At 37.3% G+C, this 15,860-nt stretch overlaps 1 protein-coding gene and 1 long non-coding RNA gene across 2 annotated transcripts in view; one reads left to right on the top strand and one right to left on the bottom strand.

The window, feature by feature from the left end:
* Nucleotides 1-15,860, top strand: part of LOC133541888 (neurabin-2-like) — a 109,078-nt gene that overhangs the window by 75,290 nt on the left and 17,928 nt on the right. Inside the window, exons 6-9 of the mRNA XM_061885611.1 lie at nucleotides 1,996-2,128; nucleotides 2,476-2,596; nucleotides 5,397-5,501; nucleotides 12,812-12,947. Of these exons, the coding sequence (XP_061741595.1) occupies nucleotides 1,996-2,128; nucleotides 2,476-2,596; nucleotides 5,397-5,501; nucleotides 12,812-12,947 (495 nt within the window). The remainder of the gene's footprint in view (nucleotides 1-1,995; nucleotides 2,129-2,475; nucleotides 2,597-5,396; nucleotides 5,502-12,811; nucleotides 12,948-15,860) is intronic.
* LOC133541524 (uncharacterized) lies at nucleotides 9,096-9,619 on the bottom strand. Its single transcript, XR_009803905.1, has 2 exons — nucleotides 9,380-9,619; nucleotides 9,096-9,266 (listed from the first exon to the last, which is right to left on the bottom strand). It is a non-coding gene; the product is annotated as an uncharacterized LOC133541524 (long non-coding RNA).

Genomic DNA, 15,860 nt, shown 5'->3' with positions numbered 1-15,860 from the left:
ACCAATACTGCCCCTGTAACTACTTGGTATAGGATCAATACCTACATTTTTAGTATCGCCCAAAACTAATGTAAAGTATCCAGACAACAAAATATAAATATGTTTTCATTACATTTTAACTGAAGTTTAGATAGAACGTGTTACAACAGAAAGTAAACATATATTGACAGTAAATTAGCAAGTACACTAAAAATAGTTTTGAGGAAATAATACGACCGTTAATGACAAAATATGTTTTCCGCATACATCAGCAGCCAGACTCTTTTGTAACTCATTTTTAAATTATTAAAAAAAAAAAAAGTTTTTATGCCAAATACATCACAATATATGCTATTATCACAGGAGACTGCGATATATATCACAATATAGACTTAAGTCTATATTGTGATTCACAATATAGACTTCAGACCAGTGATTCACAAACCGTGGTGCGGGGGCTTTATCTAGTGGTACGCCAAAGAATCACTAAATTAAATATTCAAACATAGTGTTACTGTTCAAACTGTGCAATGTTACAGTGGGCGAAAATATTAAAAATAATAAAATAAAACCTATACCTTGTTTTTAATGAATACTTAGGCTGTATTTTTAATGTTGGGTATTATGGTGGTACTTTGAGAGCCAAGTGTTTTCTGATGTGGAACTTGGTGGAAAAAAAAGTTAAAGAACCACTGTTTTAACCAAGGGTTATTAACCTTTTTGACCTCAGGGCTGAACTTTCCACTCTCGAGGGACCCTAAATTTGTATTTTTTTTCCCTCTGATTTTAATCATATTTAATAGAAAATATCTTACCTACTTACAGTTCACAACCTCGTCAAATGACAAAAAACCATGTGTTAATGATAAAGATTATTATTTGTTTATTACATTAACCTTAGTCGTAGGTCAGGCTGCTTGAAAAAAAATTATGGTACGAACCAATGATACTGCATAAGAAAGGACTCACAAATAACTGACAAAAATATATTTACATACAATTGTGTTAAAATAAACTAGAGGAATATGTTTCTAAACGTATCTGTCAATAAAATTAAAGTACAAATGAAAATACAGCTTCACCACTTTAGTCATATTTTCTGCGCTTAAGACACTTATTCGTGTCTTTTACTCCAGACGAGTTTGAGATTTGTCATTACACTTTTCCACCACTCATGGCAGTATTGCAACTACCGTCGTAACCCATACGGACCACAGTTGAGAAACATATTTTTTTTGCGGCCCTATGGTTAGGAACCACTGATTGAGACCATATCGCCCATGCCTAATACATGCCTGATAAACGCACTATACAATAAACCAGGTTTGTCAAACTAATTTTAGCTCAGGGGCCGCATGGAGGAAAATCTGTGCACACGCGGGCTGGACTATTAAAATCATGGCATTAAAACAAAAAAAATAAAGACTACTTCAGATTGTTTTCTTTGTCTTACTTTGGCCAATAATAGAAAAAAAATATAGAAAAAAAATACCGGCAGCAATAAAGTCTTAAACCATGAAGAAAAGAAGAAAGTTGATGAATGTATATAACTGAATACATTTATACATGCATAAAAACATGTTTTGTTTTGTATTATTATTTTTTTTATTAATTAATGCTTATGACAACCTTTTTCCAAAACACAATATAGAATGTGATATATAACAGGAAAATGCATACATTTATCATTTGTTTATTAAAACAATTACAAAAAAGTGAGACCCCAAAAATTTACGGTGGGACCCCATTTTTATGACTCGATGGGGTCTCTGGGATCCCATTTTGAAAATTCCTAGCACCAACACTGATGGAGTATTGGTGCGTGCAAAACAGCAGCAGGCGGGCCGGTTCTACTACTAATCTAATATCATCCTGGGGGCCATAGAGCGGGCCTTGACTTTGAGACATGGGCTATAGAGCCCCCCGTGGAATCCAGTATCATTTTAAAATGAGCAGGAGGGCGTTTCTTTAAAGGTTGACATGATCTTTACTCTTGGCCTCTGACCCCATGTGTAGGTATTCACCACCTACTGTAATGAAGACTATGATCGCCGCAACGACGACGTGGACCCCATGGCCGCCTCGGCCGAGTATGAGCTGGAGAAGAGAGTGGAGAAGCTGGATCTGTTTCCCGTTGAGCTGGAGAAAGGTGAACATCCACACACATCTGAGTCACTCCAGACAGGCCTCTTATGTAATCACACACACACACACACACACACACGCACACACTGTGCTGCATTTAGTATACGTACATCATCTGTTGGCTAACAACTCCATTATCGCATCACGGGATTAAAGTTAGTGGGGATTAGCCTCATTAGAATAGTGTAATCCTGGAGGGTGGTGGATTTTAAACTAGCACCCACACTTGATGCCTTAGTTTTCCAAACAGAATAAATAAACACTGTTTTCATTTTAAACCAAATAGTATTTTGTGGTAATTATTATAAATGGCAGTCCTTGTATTGAAATACGTATTTCCCCGTGTCTCAGACAGCGACGGTCTGGGAATCAGTATCATCGGCATGGGTGCAGGAGCCGACATGGGTCTGGAGAAACTGGGCATCTTTGTTAAGACCGTCACCGAGGGAGGAGCTGCACAGCGAGACGAGAGGTAAATGCATCCGGTTTCATGGGGGCTGGAGCCTATCCCAGCTCCACCCTGGCTTGGTCACCAGTCCAGCACAGGGCACATATAAAAAATAAAAAATAAATCCTGAGTGAGGATTAAACCCACACTGCTGACACTTTTATTATGTAACAGCACTTCCCACTAGAGTTTTAAACTGTACTAATAAAGTACTGTGGAACTAATGAATTAAAAAAGGCACTAAACTTCCTTTGAAAAGTATTGTTTTTTTTTTTTGGGTGACATTGCTGATAATAAGAGCTGAGGCACATGTGAGTGAACACACACACAAAGCACTTGCAAGCAGAAACAGTGTGGAGACAGAAGAGTGAGAATGGATGCATTTTGGCCTAAAAAATAACGATACAATTTGGTTGAGGGCCGAAAGCTGACTGCATGTAAAGTATATAGAGAATGTACATACCATAGGATTGTAAAGGTCTTTATTGTCATTGCACAAGTACAACAAAACTTTGTTTTCAGCACAAACCCGTTCAAGATTAGACAAACAAACAGTGTACAGGGTTACAGAACAGGAATGCTGATGGGTCGCCATAAGGCGCCCTGTAAAAGATGGGAAACGCTGGGGGAAGGATGAGTAAAAAAATACAATCTAGACTGGGCTCCTAAGGGGGCATAGTCTGGAGTGGGAATAAACCTCCATAGCAAAGCACATATAAGACAAGACAAGACAAGAAAAAGAAGCAAGCAGTAGAGATAAGGAAGAGGAAAGGGGAGCGTCCACCCTCAATGAGTGCCAGTGAGAAAGAAAAAAAAAATCATATTAATATAATGGATATATAATTAATATAATGTATATTTAGAGTATGTGTAAGTTTCACTTTTACCTTGTATACTTCCGTGAGGACCTTTCAAAAGTTTTTCAATCAGTCAGAACTATCGAACAGCTAAAATGCGCCAAACAATGAATAAGTGTGGAGTGTTTTGCATTTTTCCCATCATGCTTTGTAAGGGATGTTAATGGATGTATTTTTTATGGTGATTGGACATTTTTAATAATGTCCATAAAGTTCAGTGACTATGGCTGTTGACATTTTGTGTTGGTTGGATTTTTTGTGTACCATGACTAGGGAAGGTTGTTTGCATTGGGTCATATAGATAAATGCTGCACATTTGTAACATAATAAAAGGTCATTGACTAGGAAAACTCCTTTTGTCCTTTTGATGGTGACAAAATAGCAGCATCATAAATGTTAGACTTAGATCTCAATCTTCCCACGGGCCGTAGTTTGGACACCCCTGTTCTACAGTGTTTTAGCTACTTCTAAATCACTAATCCTCACCTCTTCCATGGCGAGAAATATACTACGAGTCTTACAAGTATCATCCCTGCAGGACGATGAATAGCTAAACATACTTCACTACATGCCGTAGGAGGATGCAATAGCTACCTGCTAAAAGAGCTATCGCTCCTCAGTTAAAACAAATGGGTGAAACTATACAAACATCGGCGATACCAAGTACAAGAGCCGTACATAGTCAATACAACAATGATTACATCGATATTTTTATCATCACAAAATCGTTTGTCATTTGTAATTGTTTATAATTTCATGAAATATGTCTCTGGACACAGAATACCTTTATTTATGACCAATGTATGATCATGTAACTACTTTGTATCGGATCGGTACACATATTTGTCGTATCAGCCAAAAATAATTTAAAGAATTTAAACAACAGAAGAATAAGTGATTATTACATTTGAACAGAAGTGTAGATAGAACAGATTAAAACAGAAAGTAAACATATATCAACAGTAAATGAATAAGTACATTGATAATCCATTTTGTACTGCTTGGCCCTCATAATTTGGACAAAATAATACAATATGTTACTGCATACGTCAGCAGCCTTTGGAAGCATTTGCTTACTTACTATTAAAAGATAAGTTAATTAATGCCAAAATTGTTCTTTGATTGCAGTAACAATCATATATTTAATGTATCATAATCCAATTTTCTGTAAAAATAAAGCCAATAAGGAATTATTTGTTTTGGTCCCCTTTATTTTGAAAAGTATCAAGGCACTAAAATATTGGTATTGTGATAACACTACTTCCAGCTCTTATTTGGTTTATAGTTAATCTCTTGGCTGATGTTTCCTGTCGTTTATTCAGCAAATTGAAGGGAAAAAGCAATTTTCTGCTCAGGAGATGCTCGTGTTTTGCTTATCTAGTCAGCACAGGCTAAAAGCTTAATTGTGTTTCCCCTAAAAGGTTTTTCTGGCTTTTTTTGTTTCTAAGTCCTTAAATGTCACACTATTATCTCAGACGTTATTGCTAACACGGGTAAACCTTTGGTGATGTGGCACTTCTACAATACTTAACCTGCTACAATGGTTAACTGGAACTACAAATCAAACCATTTTGTCAGCTTTACATCAACAACTTCACTCAAAATGTCAACTTAAATGGCTTTGTACCAATAATATTGAGACGACTGCTGGTATGTGCAAATAAGGCACATCTTATCTTGCTTTTTGAATAATGCTCTCTACATTGATTTTTAGACAATGTTTTATTGACCAACGGCCAAGAGAGGAATGTACTAGAAGTCCAACAAAAGCATAGAAAAAATGTCGACTCTGTATTATATTAAAGCCTAAATGAATGATATACCACTGGCGTTCATTCATAGTGGCCTATTGTTGATTGCTAGGAGTATACTACTCATTTCAAGAACCCAAAACGGGGCTGCTTTTAAACTGAGGTGTGTAAAGTAATTCAATTAAAAAAATTATATTTTGTTTTTAACCCTTGAAGGATCCAAGTGAACGACCTGATCGTTGAGGTTGATGGGACGAGTTTGGTTGGTGTGACTCAGAGCTTTGCGGCCTCTGTCCTCCGGAACACATCTGGCACTGTCAGGTATGCCACACATTTATCTAGTTCCGTGCAGATATCTGGGTTTTAAGGTCTTTAAAGGGGAACTGCATTTTGGGGGGGGGGGGGGGGTATTCTAAAATTCCCAATTCATAGGTAAGACCGGAACACACGTGTTTTTCTTTTTTTTATGCATTCTAGATCGTAAACAATCGTTTGTAAAAGTCAGCTAACAATGGAGTCAATGACTGTCGATCTATTCCGCGTTCTAAAAACGTCCAAACACCTCCATCAATGTCTTATATATTTTATATGTAATGTAGTAACAGCATATTCATAATAACATGTTTCATTTATGTATTTTGCTTAATTTAAACATATAGCGGTGCATCACAACGGTCACATTTCCCTTCAACAAGAACAAACCTACTACTCACGGAATTCGTGGTGAGACACAACAAAGACTACTTTGGGACAAATGATGATCCATAACCTTATATTTTTGAGCCTGAATATAAGGAGGATAATCTACAAGTTTTAGAAGATGAAACACTATAGCATCATGTAGCAATATTGCTAAGTGCTGAACAAGAATTACAAATGATGAACATAGAAAAACAATCACTTACTGTTCAATGTCTGCTCTCACTTGGATGTCGACTGATAGGATGTTTCCATCTTTCCGTTTGGATAAAGAATTAATTATAATCCACACAAAGGGTTAAAATAGTTTCCAGAAACAAGCGTCTTTGTGTGTCTCTCTCTTCATCTTTGGATCTAAGTTGGAAGTAAAAGTTGACCAACTTCTCGGTTTATGTCCACACCCTTCCACTATTTAGGTGAGAGGAATGATTTGTAATCTAGAATAAACTTTTATCACTTTAGAGGCTATCACCGGCTCAATATGTCAATATAGCTGCATAAGCTAGTGACCATTGCGTCGCTAAAAAGGTCTGCGTTTTCACTTTTAACAACAATATCGTTAATATTCAGGTCGCAAGATGGAAATGGAATATTGTTGGTAGTTTTTGGACGGTTATGTAGGAGGCTTTGTGGGCGGAAAAGAGATGCTCCCATTGACTCCATTGTTAGCTGACTTTTGCTGACGTTTATTCACGATTTGGAATGCATAAAAAATAGAAAAACGTGTTCTTGTCCTACACAAGGATTGTGGATTAGAGGAACATTCCAAAAATAAAGTGCATTTGCCCTTTAACTGATTAAATATTTATTATAGGGATGTCAAACAAATAAAAAGTGTGATTATTTTTTCATGATCCGTTGATTTTTCAAATGAAATAAGTGTGCAAGTGGACAATCATCCTTGCTTTGAACAAAAGGTTGTTCAGAATCCAGATAAATAATACGTGTTACCGTATTTCCTTGAATTGCCGCCGGGGCGCTAATTAATTTAAAACCTCTTCTCACTCCGGCGCTTACCAAAGGCATGCGGTAAATTTAGGCCTGCGCTTATAAATTTGAGTGTGGTGTAAGGATACCATCATGAAAAGCACATTTAATAAAAAAACTTTATTATGGTCTTACCTTTACTTATAAATTAAGTCCATGCGCAGCTCCTTTTAATCAAAAGCATCGATAACTTGTTTATAGAAGTCTTCCTTATCTTTCTTAAGTTTTAAAAGTCTCTCTGTCTCGATGGAGAGCTTCCTTTATTACCTCCTGCTTCGATTGAAAGTCCAGTTTAGAAAACTGTTTTATTTCATATATGTAATCCTCCATGTTAAAAGTGCAAGCGAGAGGAAAAAAAACGATCGCTGCTCACTCTTGCTGCTTGTTATCACTTCTTCTGCAGCCGAGTTATCGCATGAAGGATCACTAGCGCCCTATACCACCATGAAGCGGGAGTCATTTAATGACTCATATTTGACACACGCAGCTACGGTATATTAATAAATCATAGCTGCTTACTGTTCTTTTTAGCATATTCAATAGCTTGGACCTTAAATCCTACTGAATAGCTCTCAATCTTCTTCCCTTTATGCGATTTCAAATGATTGAAATCAGACTCCTCCATTTTGAAAATGATGACAGGTGAAGTGTCACTCGTGACGTGACGAGTTTGACCCAGCGGAAATTCTAGGCATATGCTAATTATTTTGCAAAACCAGTTTGACCCGGCGGAAATTCTAGACATGCGCTAATAAAAATAATATTTTGCGAAACGAGTTTGACTTGGCGTTAATCCTGAGCCGGCGGTAATGCGTAGCATGCGCTAATTATTTTGCGAAACGAGTTTGACCCGGCAGTAATTCTCGGCAGGCGCATACTATATACCCGGCGGCAATTCAAGGAAATACGGTATTCAGAATCTTCATCACAATACTTAAACAGTAAGCAATGCAGTATTTCTGTATGCCACTTTTCAAATGCTACGGTTTTAGTTGCATTCAGTTTTAGGCAAACTAGCAAGATTCCACATGACCGTTTATTGGTTCTTTATTTTCCTGGGTTTGGAATAATTTTCTGTCCTGGGGCCTCATGTATTAAGAGTTGTGTGAATTTCTACCTTAACTAACCTTTGAAAATATAGCCGCTGATGTTTGACATATATCTTTAGAAGAGGTGAGTGACACAACTAACCCCAATAAAAATATGATTTGTATGAACATATTTTGTTCATACAGTAACCTGCTCACAGCCAGATTAGTTTCATGTGAAAATTACGTTTTCCAGACTAAAGTGTGCACCTGCATATAAGTCACAAAATTTTAGAAGAAAAATAAACATATCCCATTTATTATCCACACCGGCTTATAAGCCACAAGTTTATATGTTGTGAAATGACTTATTTGCGTAGAAAGATTTTGTAAATGTTTATTTACATACCTTAATTGTTTCCAAACGATGCCTGCAACACAGCTGAACAAACAAAACAGACCAACTAGCTGTGGAAGCTACCTCTCCAATCAGCTAAACAGACTCAATAATTCCACTGTGACATTTTGGTGAATTTACTGGGGAATTTGTGAAACTGAAACAATACCATTGTAAGTTATTAATACGAACACAGACACATGTGAACCTGTTAGCATATTAGCTAGTGCTAACAACACTACCTTTATTACATCACTGTAGTGTGTACAAATATGCATGAAAACACTCCAACATGGGACAGTTTAGGAAGTAAGATTTGTTGTAGTTATATTGTAAAACTTACAAACACTGCCTGGAGTGATGAACGAAGAATCCATACGTGTAGAAACACTATCGGCGAATAGAAGACAAAACGGCACTTGTACCGGAGGTTCAAGGCGGTAAACAAAGAAATACTGTAGACGTTCACTCTGCAGGACCTGCACTGACCAAACATTTCCAAAATATGGCGCCATCGCGCTAACAATAACACATCTTTTCAGTGTCTCATTGTGTATTTAATGAAAACTATTTGTTGAACGCAAACATTCCGGCTGAACGCAAACATTCCGGCCGTTAGCAAAGAAATATCCATAAATTAGCCGCAGTTTTATAAGCCGCGGGGTGTAAAGTGTAGAAAAAAATAAGCGGCTTGTATGGTATGTAATATTTGGTTGGCAATCTATCAATTTTCTACCGCTTCGTCCCTTTCGGGGTCGTGTTACATGCAAGCTTATCAAAAAATATACGAAAGACTTTGACTCGTTAGATTAATCAATTTATTATTACAACCCAGGAGAACTACTTGCGGTAGCAGCCGTACGAAACACAAAGTCGGGACTTTCCTCCACCGTCTCCGGTGCCAGTGTGCCTCAACCACCGGCAGTCGCCGGTCGTTGTAGTCCGTACGACTGGGGTTAGAGTCACAAGAACACCCTGTGACAGCAACAGGTGGAAAGATTATTGCCTTGATAAATTAAATACATCCTCACAAATAAGAATATGAAGAATTAAATGCATTGAATAAAAAGTTAATTTTGTGTTCTTACCTTGATCTTTTTCATTGTTGAAATCAAGTGTTGGCAAACACACCTGTGTCACCAAAGTATCCACAGCATGTAGAAATGTGCATATGTGAAGCATGAAGTGGGCATGAGGCAACGCACATTTCCACGTCAAGTTCACAGCACTTTTACTTTCTGAACTTGTCCTTCCAGCACAGCTATGTTCCACATTGTTAATTAGTACTATTTAGTTCCATCTTGTTCCCTCCTTCAGCGCTGCGTCATTATTTTCTGTACGCCAAAGTGTGTTGTTGCATAAGTTCCTGCTAAACCTGAATTATTTTTATTCTGCCTGGTATCTAATAAAGGTACTTCTTGCTTGCACTTTGCTTACCTTCTCTGCATCCTGGGGTTACGTCACACACAAATTTTCTTCAAAAATGTCTTTGTTTTTATGCACTCTCGGTGTTAGTACACTTAAAAACACTCTCTTTTTTTTAATTAAGTATGGCTGCAAATTAAGAGAGCACAGAGCCAAATGAGGTTGTAGCAGATGGCCAAAGGTCCAGTTTAGTTGATGTCAACGAAAGCTTAGAGTCTGTGTTTACATAGTGTCACTGAACGCACCGCCACAATAAGTCTCGTCCAGGGGTCGGCAACCCGAAATGTTGAAAGGGCCATATTGGACCGAAAATACCCCAAAAAAATCTGTCTGGAGCCGCAAAAAATGAAAAGCCGTGTTTCAGTGTTATAATAAAGGCAACACAAGGCGTGAGTGTCTATATTAGTTATGTTAGCCTACTATCAAAATGACTGTCGCAGGCTGACATAAATCTTCGTTGACAGAAATGTTGAAATATAATATTTATTCTACCCATTTTTACAAAATTCGAAAACATTAGTAAAACAGGGGCTTCTTAGAGGATGAGATCATGTTTAGATACAGTATCACTGGCTTAGAATGGCCAAAGGTCCAAGTTAAATAAAATGGCGGGCTGTCTTCTTTGAATGGATTTATAACAATCTGCGCAAGCTGGGTAATGTTTGCTGTGGTCTGGAACAACATGGCACACAAACAACTATCAGAGATGTAGCCAATATTACATATAGATAATATGTCACGAGGAATGCAGATATAAGTTAAATGGACAGAGGACATAGGAAATTAAATGAGCTCAAATATACATACAAGTGAGGCATATTGATGCACTATGTACATAAAACTATCCTAAATAGCATGTTAGCATTGATTCGCTTGAAGTCATGCACTCCACACAAGTTAATAACTTCCACAAAGCTCACATATGTGCATTCACTCACAGCATAAATAGTTTGGTGGACAAAATGAGACAAAGAATGAGTGGCATAAAGCAAGAAAATTGTACATGCAAACAAACTTCGGTGAGTTCAACGACTGCCAAAATTAGTAGGCCAAAACGGCACTCGCCAAATACTCTCATCAGAAAAGCATGTTTGATATAAATAGTGAGATTGTCTTCCAAGAGAAACCCTATTAAAGCAAAAATATATTTTTACCCAATCTTTTGCTATTTTCATATATTTTTGAAAAGCTCCAGGGAGGCACTAAAGAGCCGCAGGTTGCAGACCCCTGGTTTAGTCAAAAAATCAAGGGGTAATACAGCCTGTATGTAGTTTAATAGCACAAAGCTGTCATGTGAGCACACAAACATTATTTGTGCATTCTAGGCTCTAACCAGAGTACCAGCACTTTGATTAAGAAGGTGTGAATCATTATTGAATAAGCCCCCTGTAGACCTTGAAGTACGTATTGTAAAGCAAACTGCAGAGCTGTGGTTAGTCCGCTTGTTACTATATCATTTCCAGGGTTTTCTGCTTGGGGAATGCAAACAAAATGTCAACCGAGGAGCATTTTACCGAGGACATTTGCGAATATAAATTGTTTATACAATAGTACAAAGATTGCCTCGACTCGTTTAGGGGTTGCACAGCCCACATTCACGAACATCTTCTGGTTTCGAATTGATTGATTGATACTTTTATTAGTAGATTGCACAGTACAGTACATATTCCGTACAATTGAACACTAAATGGTAACACCCGAATAAGTTTTTCAACTTGTTCAAGTCGGGGTCCACGTTAATCAATTCATGGTAGCAATGTGTGCTTTATAAGTGACCGTTGTTTTAAAAGGATCAGTTCCAGCTCCAACATTAAAGTGGGTTTGGCTTGGGACGCAGTTGTTTACTACAAGTTTAAAACTACTGCTACACAAAGGAAGCTCTCTCTCTCTCTCTCTCTCTCTGTCTGTCTGTCTCTCTCTCTCTCTCTCTCTCTCCCTGCAAGCTAGTCAAGAGTTGTGGTTGCTCACAAAGGAAACACTGTCTCTTAGTGTTTTGGAAGAGAAGTGCAAGTCACACGCCAGCCCCCGGGGAAGAGCTATAAACTCACCAAAACGTTGTCAAGCAGTGTGCCGGAAGAGTATATTGCAGTCTTGTGTGTTCATCGCCGGCAAGACTCTTTAATTAAAGGGTAAAAAAACTATAATGGTATAAATATAGATTATATATAATGTATAATAATACATATTATTATTATTGAATGGTTGATTAAATAATAAAATATACATATATATATATATATATATATATATATATATACAGTATATATAATCGTCCTTCTCATTCATCATTTATAATTAGCTTCTTTTTTTTTTTTTCTTCTACATGTAAACATTTTTGGGTGTTTGATTAGATGAATTGGACTTGACATTGTTTCCTGTTAAAATGTATTTTTCCAATATGAATCCAATTCAATTTTAACAGACACTTTGGAATAGTTTAATTAAGGTAACCGAGGTATCAGGGGATTTTAAATCAGAACAATCAGCTAACAAACAAAAATGATGTATGAATGGCCGCATATGGATTTTATATCCATGCAGTTGTACTTTTGGACATTATTTTTACTAACTAAATAATATTTTTGTACCATTTAAGTGAACTTGCATGATTACCATGGGCATCACATGCTAACGTTGGGAATGCATTTAGTATAACAGTGCAAGACTATGCCTCAACAAGCAGCAACTCATGTTGGCTTGCGAATTTCAAACACAAATAATCATAAAAAATAAACAACTCTTGTATTTTGCAGATCAACACTGGATCCAGCGGCCCACTTTTGTACATTAGGCTTCATGCTGGTGTTTTTGTGATTAGGCGTCTTTAGTGCAGCACTTGAGAAAGTTTAACGAACCGATCAGAGTGCACTTGCTGGCGGAGACATAACGCATTGCTGTGGTTTCTCCTTTCACGACCACCATAAACACAAATAACCTTTCTGTCAGTACAACCGTGTGGCTTCACTTTAAAGCTGAACCTTCCATTCATATACACTTTTTAATGTAGCCAGGTTCCTCGCTTCCTGTTTTACCAAACCTAAAGAAGGAATTTAACATTTTTTTGATGAGCGCCAATGTATTGATGCCATTTTCAGGTTTGTGATTGGTCGGGAAAAGCCGGGGGAGCAGAGTGAGGTGGCTCAGCTGATCCAGCAAACTTTGGAACAGGAGCGATGGCAGCGAGAGATGATGGAGCAGCGCTACAAACAGTACATGGACGAGGATGAGGAGGTGAGGTCAACTGATAACACGCTGGACAGTATTGATTGCAGCATTAATCATTGCAAGTGACAGCCTGGAAATGGGAGGACAGGTGGAATTCGCAGTCGTAACTATGTTGACTCTTCTGGGGGGACTACTGTACTTTACACCACTGTGAATACGTCTCCGTGGGAATTGTTGCCCGTTTATGCAGAAGAGCATTTGTGAGGTCAGAGGTCATTGAGGCTCAATCCCAAAGGTGATTAAAAGGCTGGAGGTCAAGGCACTGTGTTTACATGTTTGTTGTGGCAGTAATTCCAAATGTAGTCCAGCTTCTCCACCTGGTGGCCACACAGAGCAACTCCAGTTTAGGTACACAACTCTTTACCTCAGGGGTGCCCACACTTTTCTGCAGGCGAGCTACTTTTTAATTGACCAAATCGAGGGAATCTACCTCTTTCATATATATGATTTATATTTATTTATTTATGAAACAGATGTTTTTGTTAACAAATTAAACGTGTTTAATGATAATACAAGCATGTTTAACACGTATACATTCCTTTCTTTCACGAAGACAAGAATATAAGTTGGTGTATTTCCTGATTCTGATGACTTTGATTGGAATCAGACGGGAGTGATGATAAGGTCCACATTTTCAAATGGAGAAGAAAAAAAGTCCTCCTTTCTTTCCTATACCACATGAAAGGGTTTGCTTTTTGGCATCTTATTTGTCCAGCTTCTTTTCAATTGACCAAATACAGTTATTATACTGCCATATATCTGATATATAACTACATTATATGTAGTTATATTAGATATAAATATATTGCAATATATCTAATATCCATTATATTATATCACAATATATGTTGCAGCCTCCCGCGATATCGATACATCATTTGGTATATTAATGATAATACAACTATTTCAAAACAGATTACAAAGGCTCCTAATTTGGTGGCTGATGTATGTGCTAACATACTGCATCTTTTCTAGTTGTATTTTCTCAAAACTGTTATTAATCTACTTGTTCATTTACTGTTAATATACCCCGCCTTCCGCCCGATTGTAGCTGAGATAGGCGCCAGCGCCCCCGCGACCCCAAAAGGGAATACGCGGTAGAAAATGGATGGATGGCTATGTTTACTTCCAGTTGTACCATGGTTCTATCTACACTTATTCTTCTGTTGCGCCACATTAGGAGCCTTTGTAATCTGTTGTATTATCATCAAAATACCAAAATAATATATCATTATCGCACGAGGCTGCAACATATATTGTGATATAATATAGTTATATTAGATATAAGTATATTGCCATATCGCCCATCCGTAGATTTGTTGTATTCTTTCAAGATGTTTATTATCAAGGTCTTACATAAGGGGTGAGCATGTACACATATTATCATTATGAGCTACAGTATGCTTAGTTGGACGCCCCTCAGACTGGCTAAATGATGTCGACATAAGCGGTTGTTGACATTACCACAATCAAAACGAGCCGTCCATCCAATTTCTACCGCTTGTCCCTTCCGGGGTCGTTGTTTGCTAATTGGCTACAGACATTGGACGATTGTTGACATGGTTTTCCTCCATATTTTTTTTCTGTTTAGATTCTTCCGTTTTTATGTTATATTTAATCCGGTGGTACCTCATATGGGTGCTCAAAACTTTATAAATTTTGATTCTTTTTTTATCCCGGTTCTAAATCCATTCATAATTAAAAATTTTTAGAAAGTTACTTTTTAGGCCATCTCCATGCTTGGTCGCTGCATATACACGTCGTATGTTAACAACCAAAAGAAGGTTGTGTAACCCATGTCCTGTTTTGAACAGGATTTATTATAATCACTATCAAATAATACCTAGCGAGAATCGGTTTGAATTGAGAATCGTTTTGAATTGATTCTGAATCGTATTGTCACCCAAAAATCAGAATATATCAAATCGTAAGGTGCCCAAATTCTGATCCGTAGCTAGAAGCGACTCTTCCGGCGTTCATCTGACGTTTACTACGCCCTCTAGTGGCGCAGAGACTCATAACTTAAATTTATGCTAGCAAGTAAATTATAATAAAAAAAAAAAGGAAGACAGCTCGTATCCCTAAATACTAATAATAAATTGAGATCCCACTGTACTCTTGGATAAAAGTGCTGATGAAGCAATTTATGTATGAGTTTGGGGGGCTTTCAGTGTTTGGGTGGATGGTTTGTTGCAGTATCTTCACATTGGCAGGTTGTCCAAACTGTTTACCTTGAAAATGAGAGACAATTTTAATAAATATTTTTTAAAGCAACTCACGTAATTAAGCTAAAATATTTTATATACTGCATTTTCCCGACTAAACTTTAGATGAATTTTTTTTTTCCTATGTTAGCCATATGGTAAGGTAATAATTGTTTCCGAACAGTGCCTGTAACACGGCAGTAAAATGGATGATCAATACAAAACAGAAAAGTCATGTCTTTATTAATTTTTTATGAGATAAATATGGATGGATGGATAGTACTTTATTTATTCCGTCAGGAGAGTTCCTTCAGGAAAATTACAATTTTCAGCACAATCCCATTCAAGATCAGACAAACATTACAGGGAGACAGAACAGGATCGCTGACGGGTCTGCCGGCTTCCAGCGCCCCTTACAAAAAAGATGACATACAGGTAAACAAGAGATAAGATCCATTCCTTGTTTATAAGGTTCAAGATGTTTATCAGGATTCTTCTTCCTTGTACTTTGTAAACGCTTAGAGTGTAAACAGTTTCTAAAAGTTTATTTTTAGTACATTGTTTGATTCCATAATTCTAGCCGTTGGCAAAGAAAAATCCATAGATTAGCCGCACCTTTGATTAAGCCACAGGGTTCCAAAAATAGCAGCTTACCGTCCGGAAAATACAGTGGTTTAAGAAGTATTAGATTTGTACAATAGGTGACAAAGTGGAT

The sequence above is a fragment of the Nerophis ophidion genome, linkage group LG23, assembly GCF_033978795.1.
Source record: "Nerophis ophidion isolate RoL-2023_Sa linkage group LG23, RoL_Noph_v1.0, whole genome shotgun sequence".
Classification (NCBI taxonomy): Eukaryota; Metazoa; Chordata; class Actinopteri; order Syngnathiformes; family Syngnathidae; genus Nerophis; species Nerophis ophidion.
The sequence above is the reverse complement of the archived record's forward strand: the minus strand, read 5'-3'. Positions and strand labels throughout refer to the sequence as shown.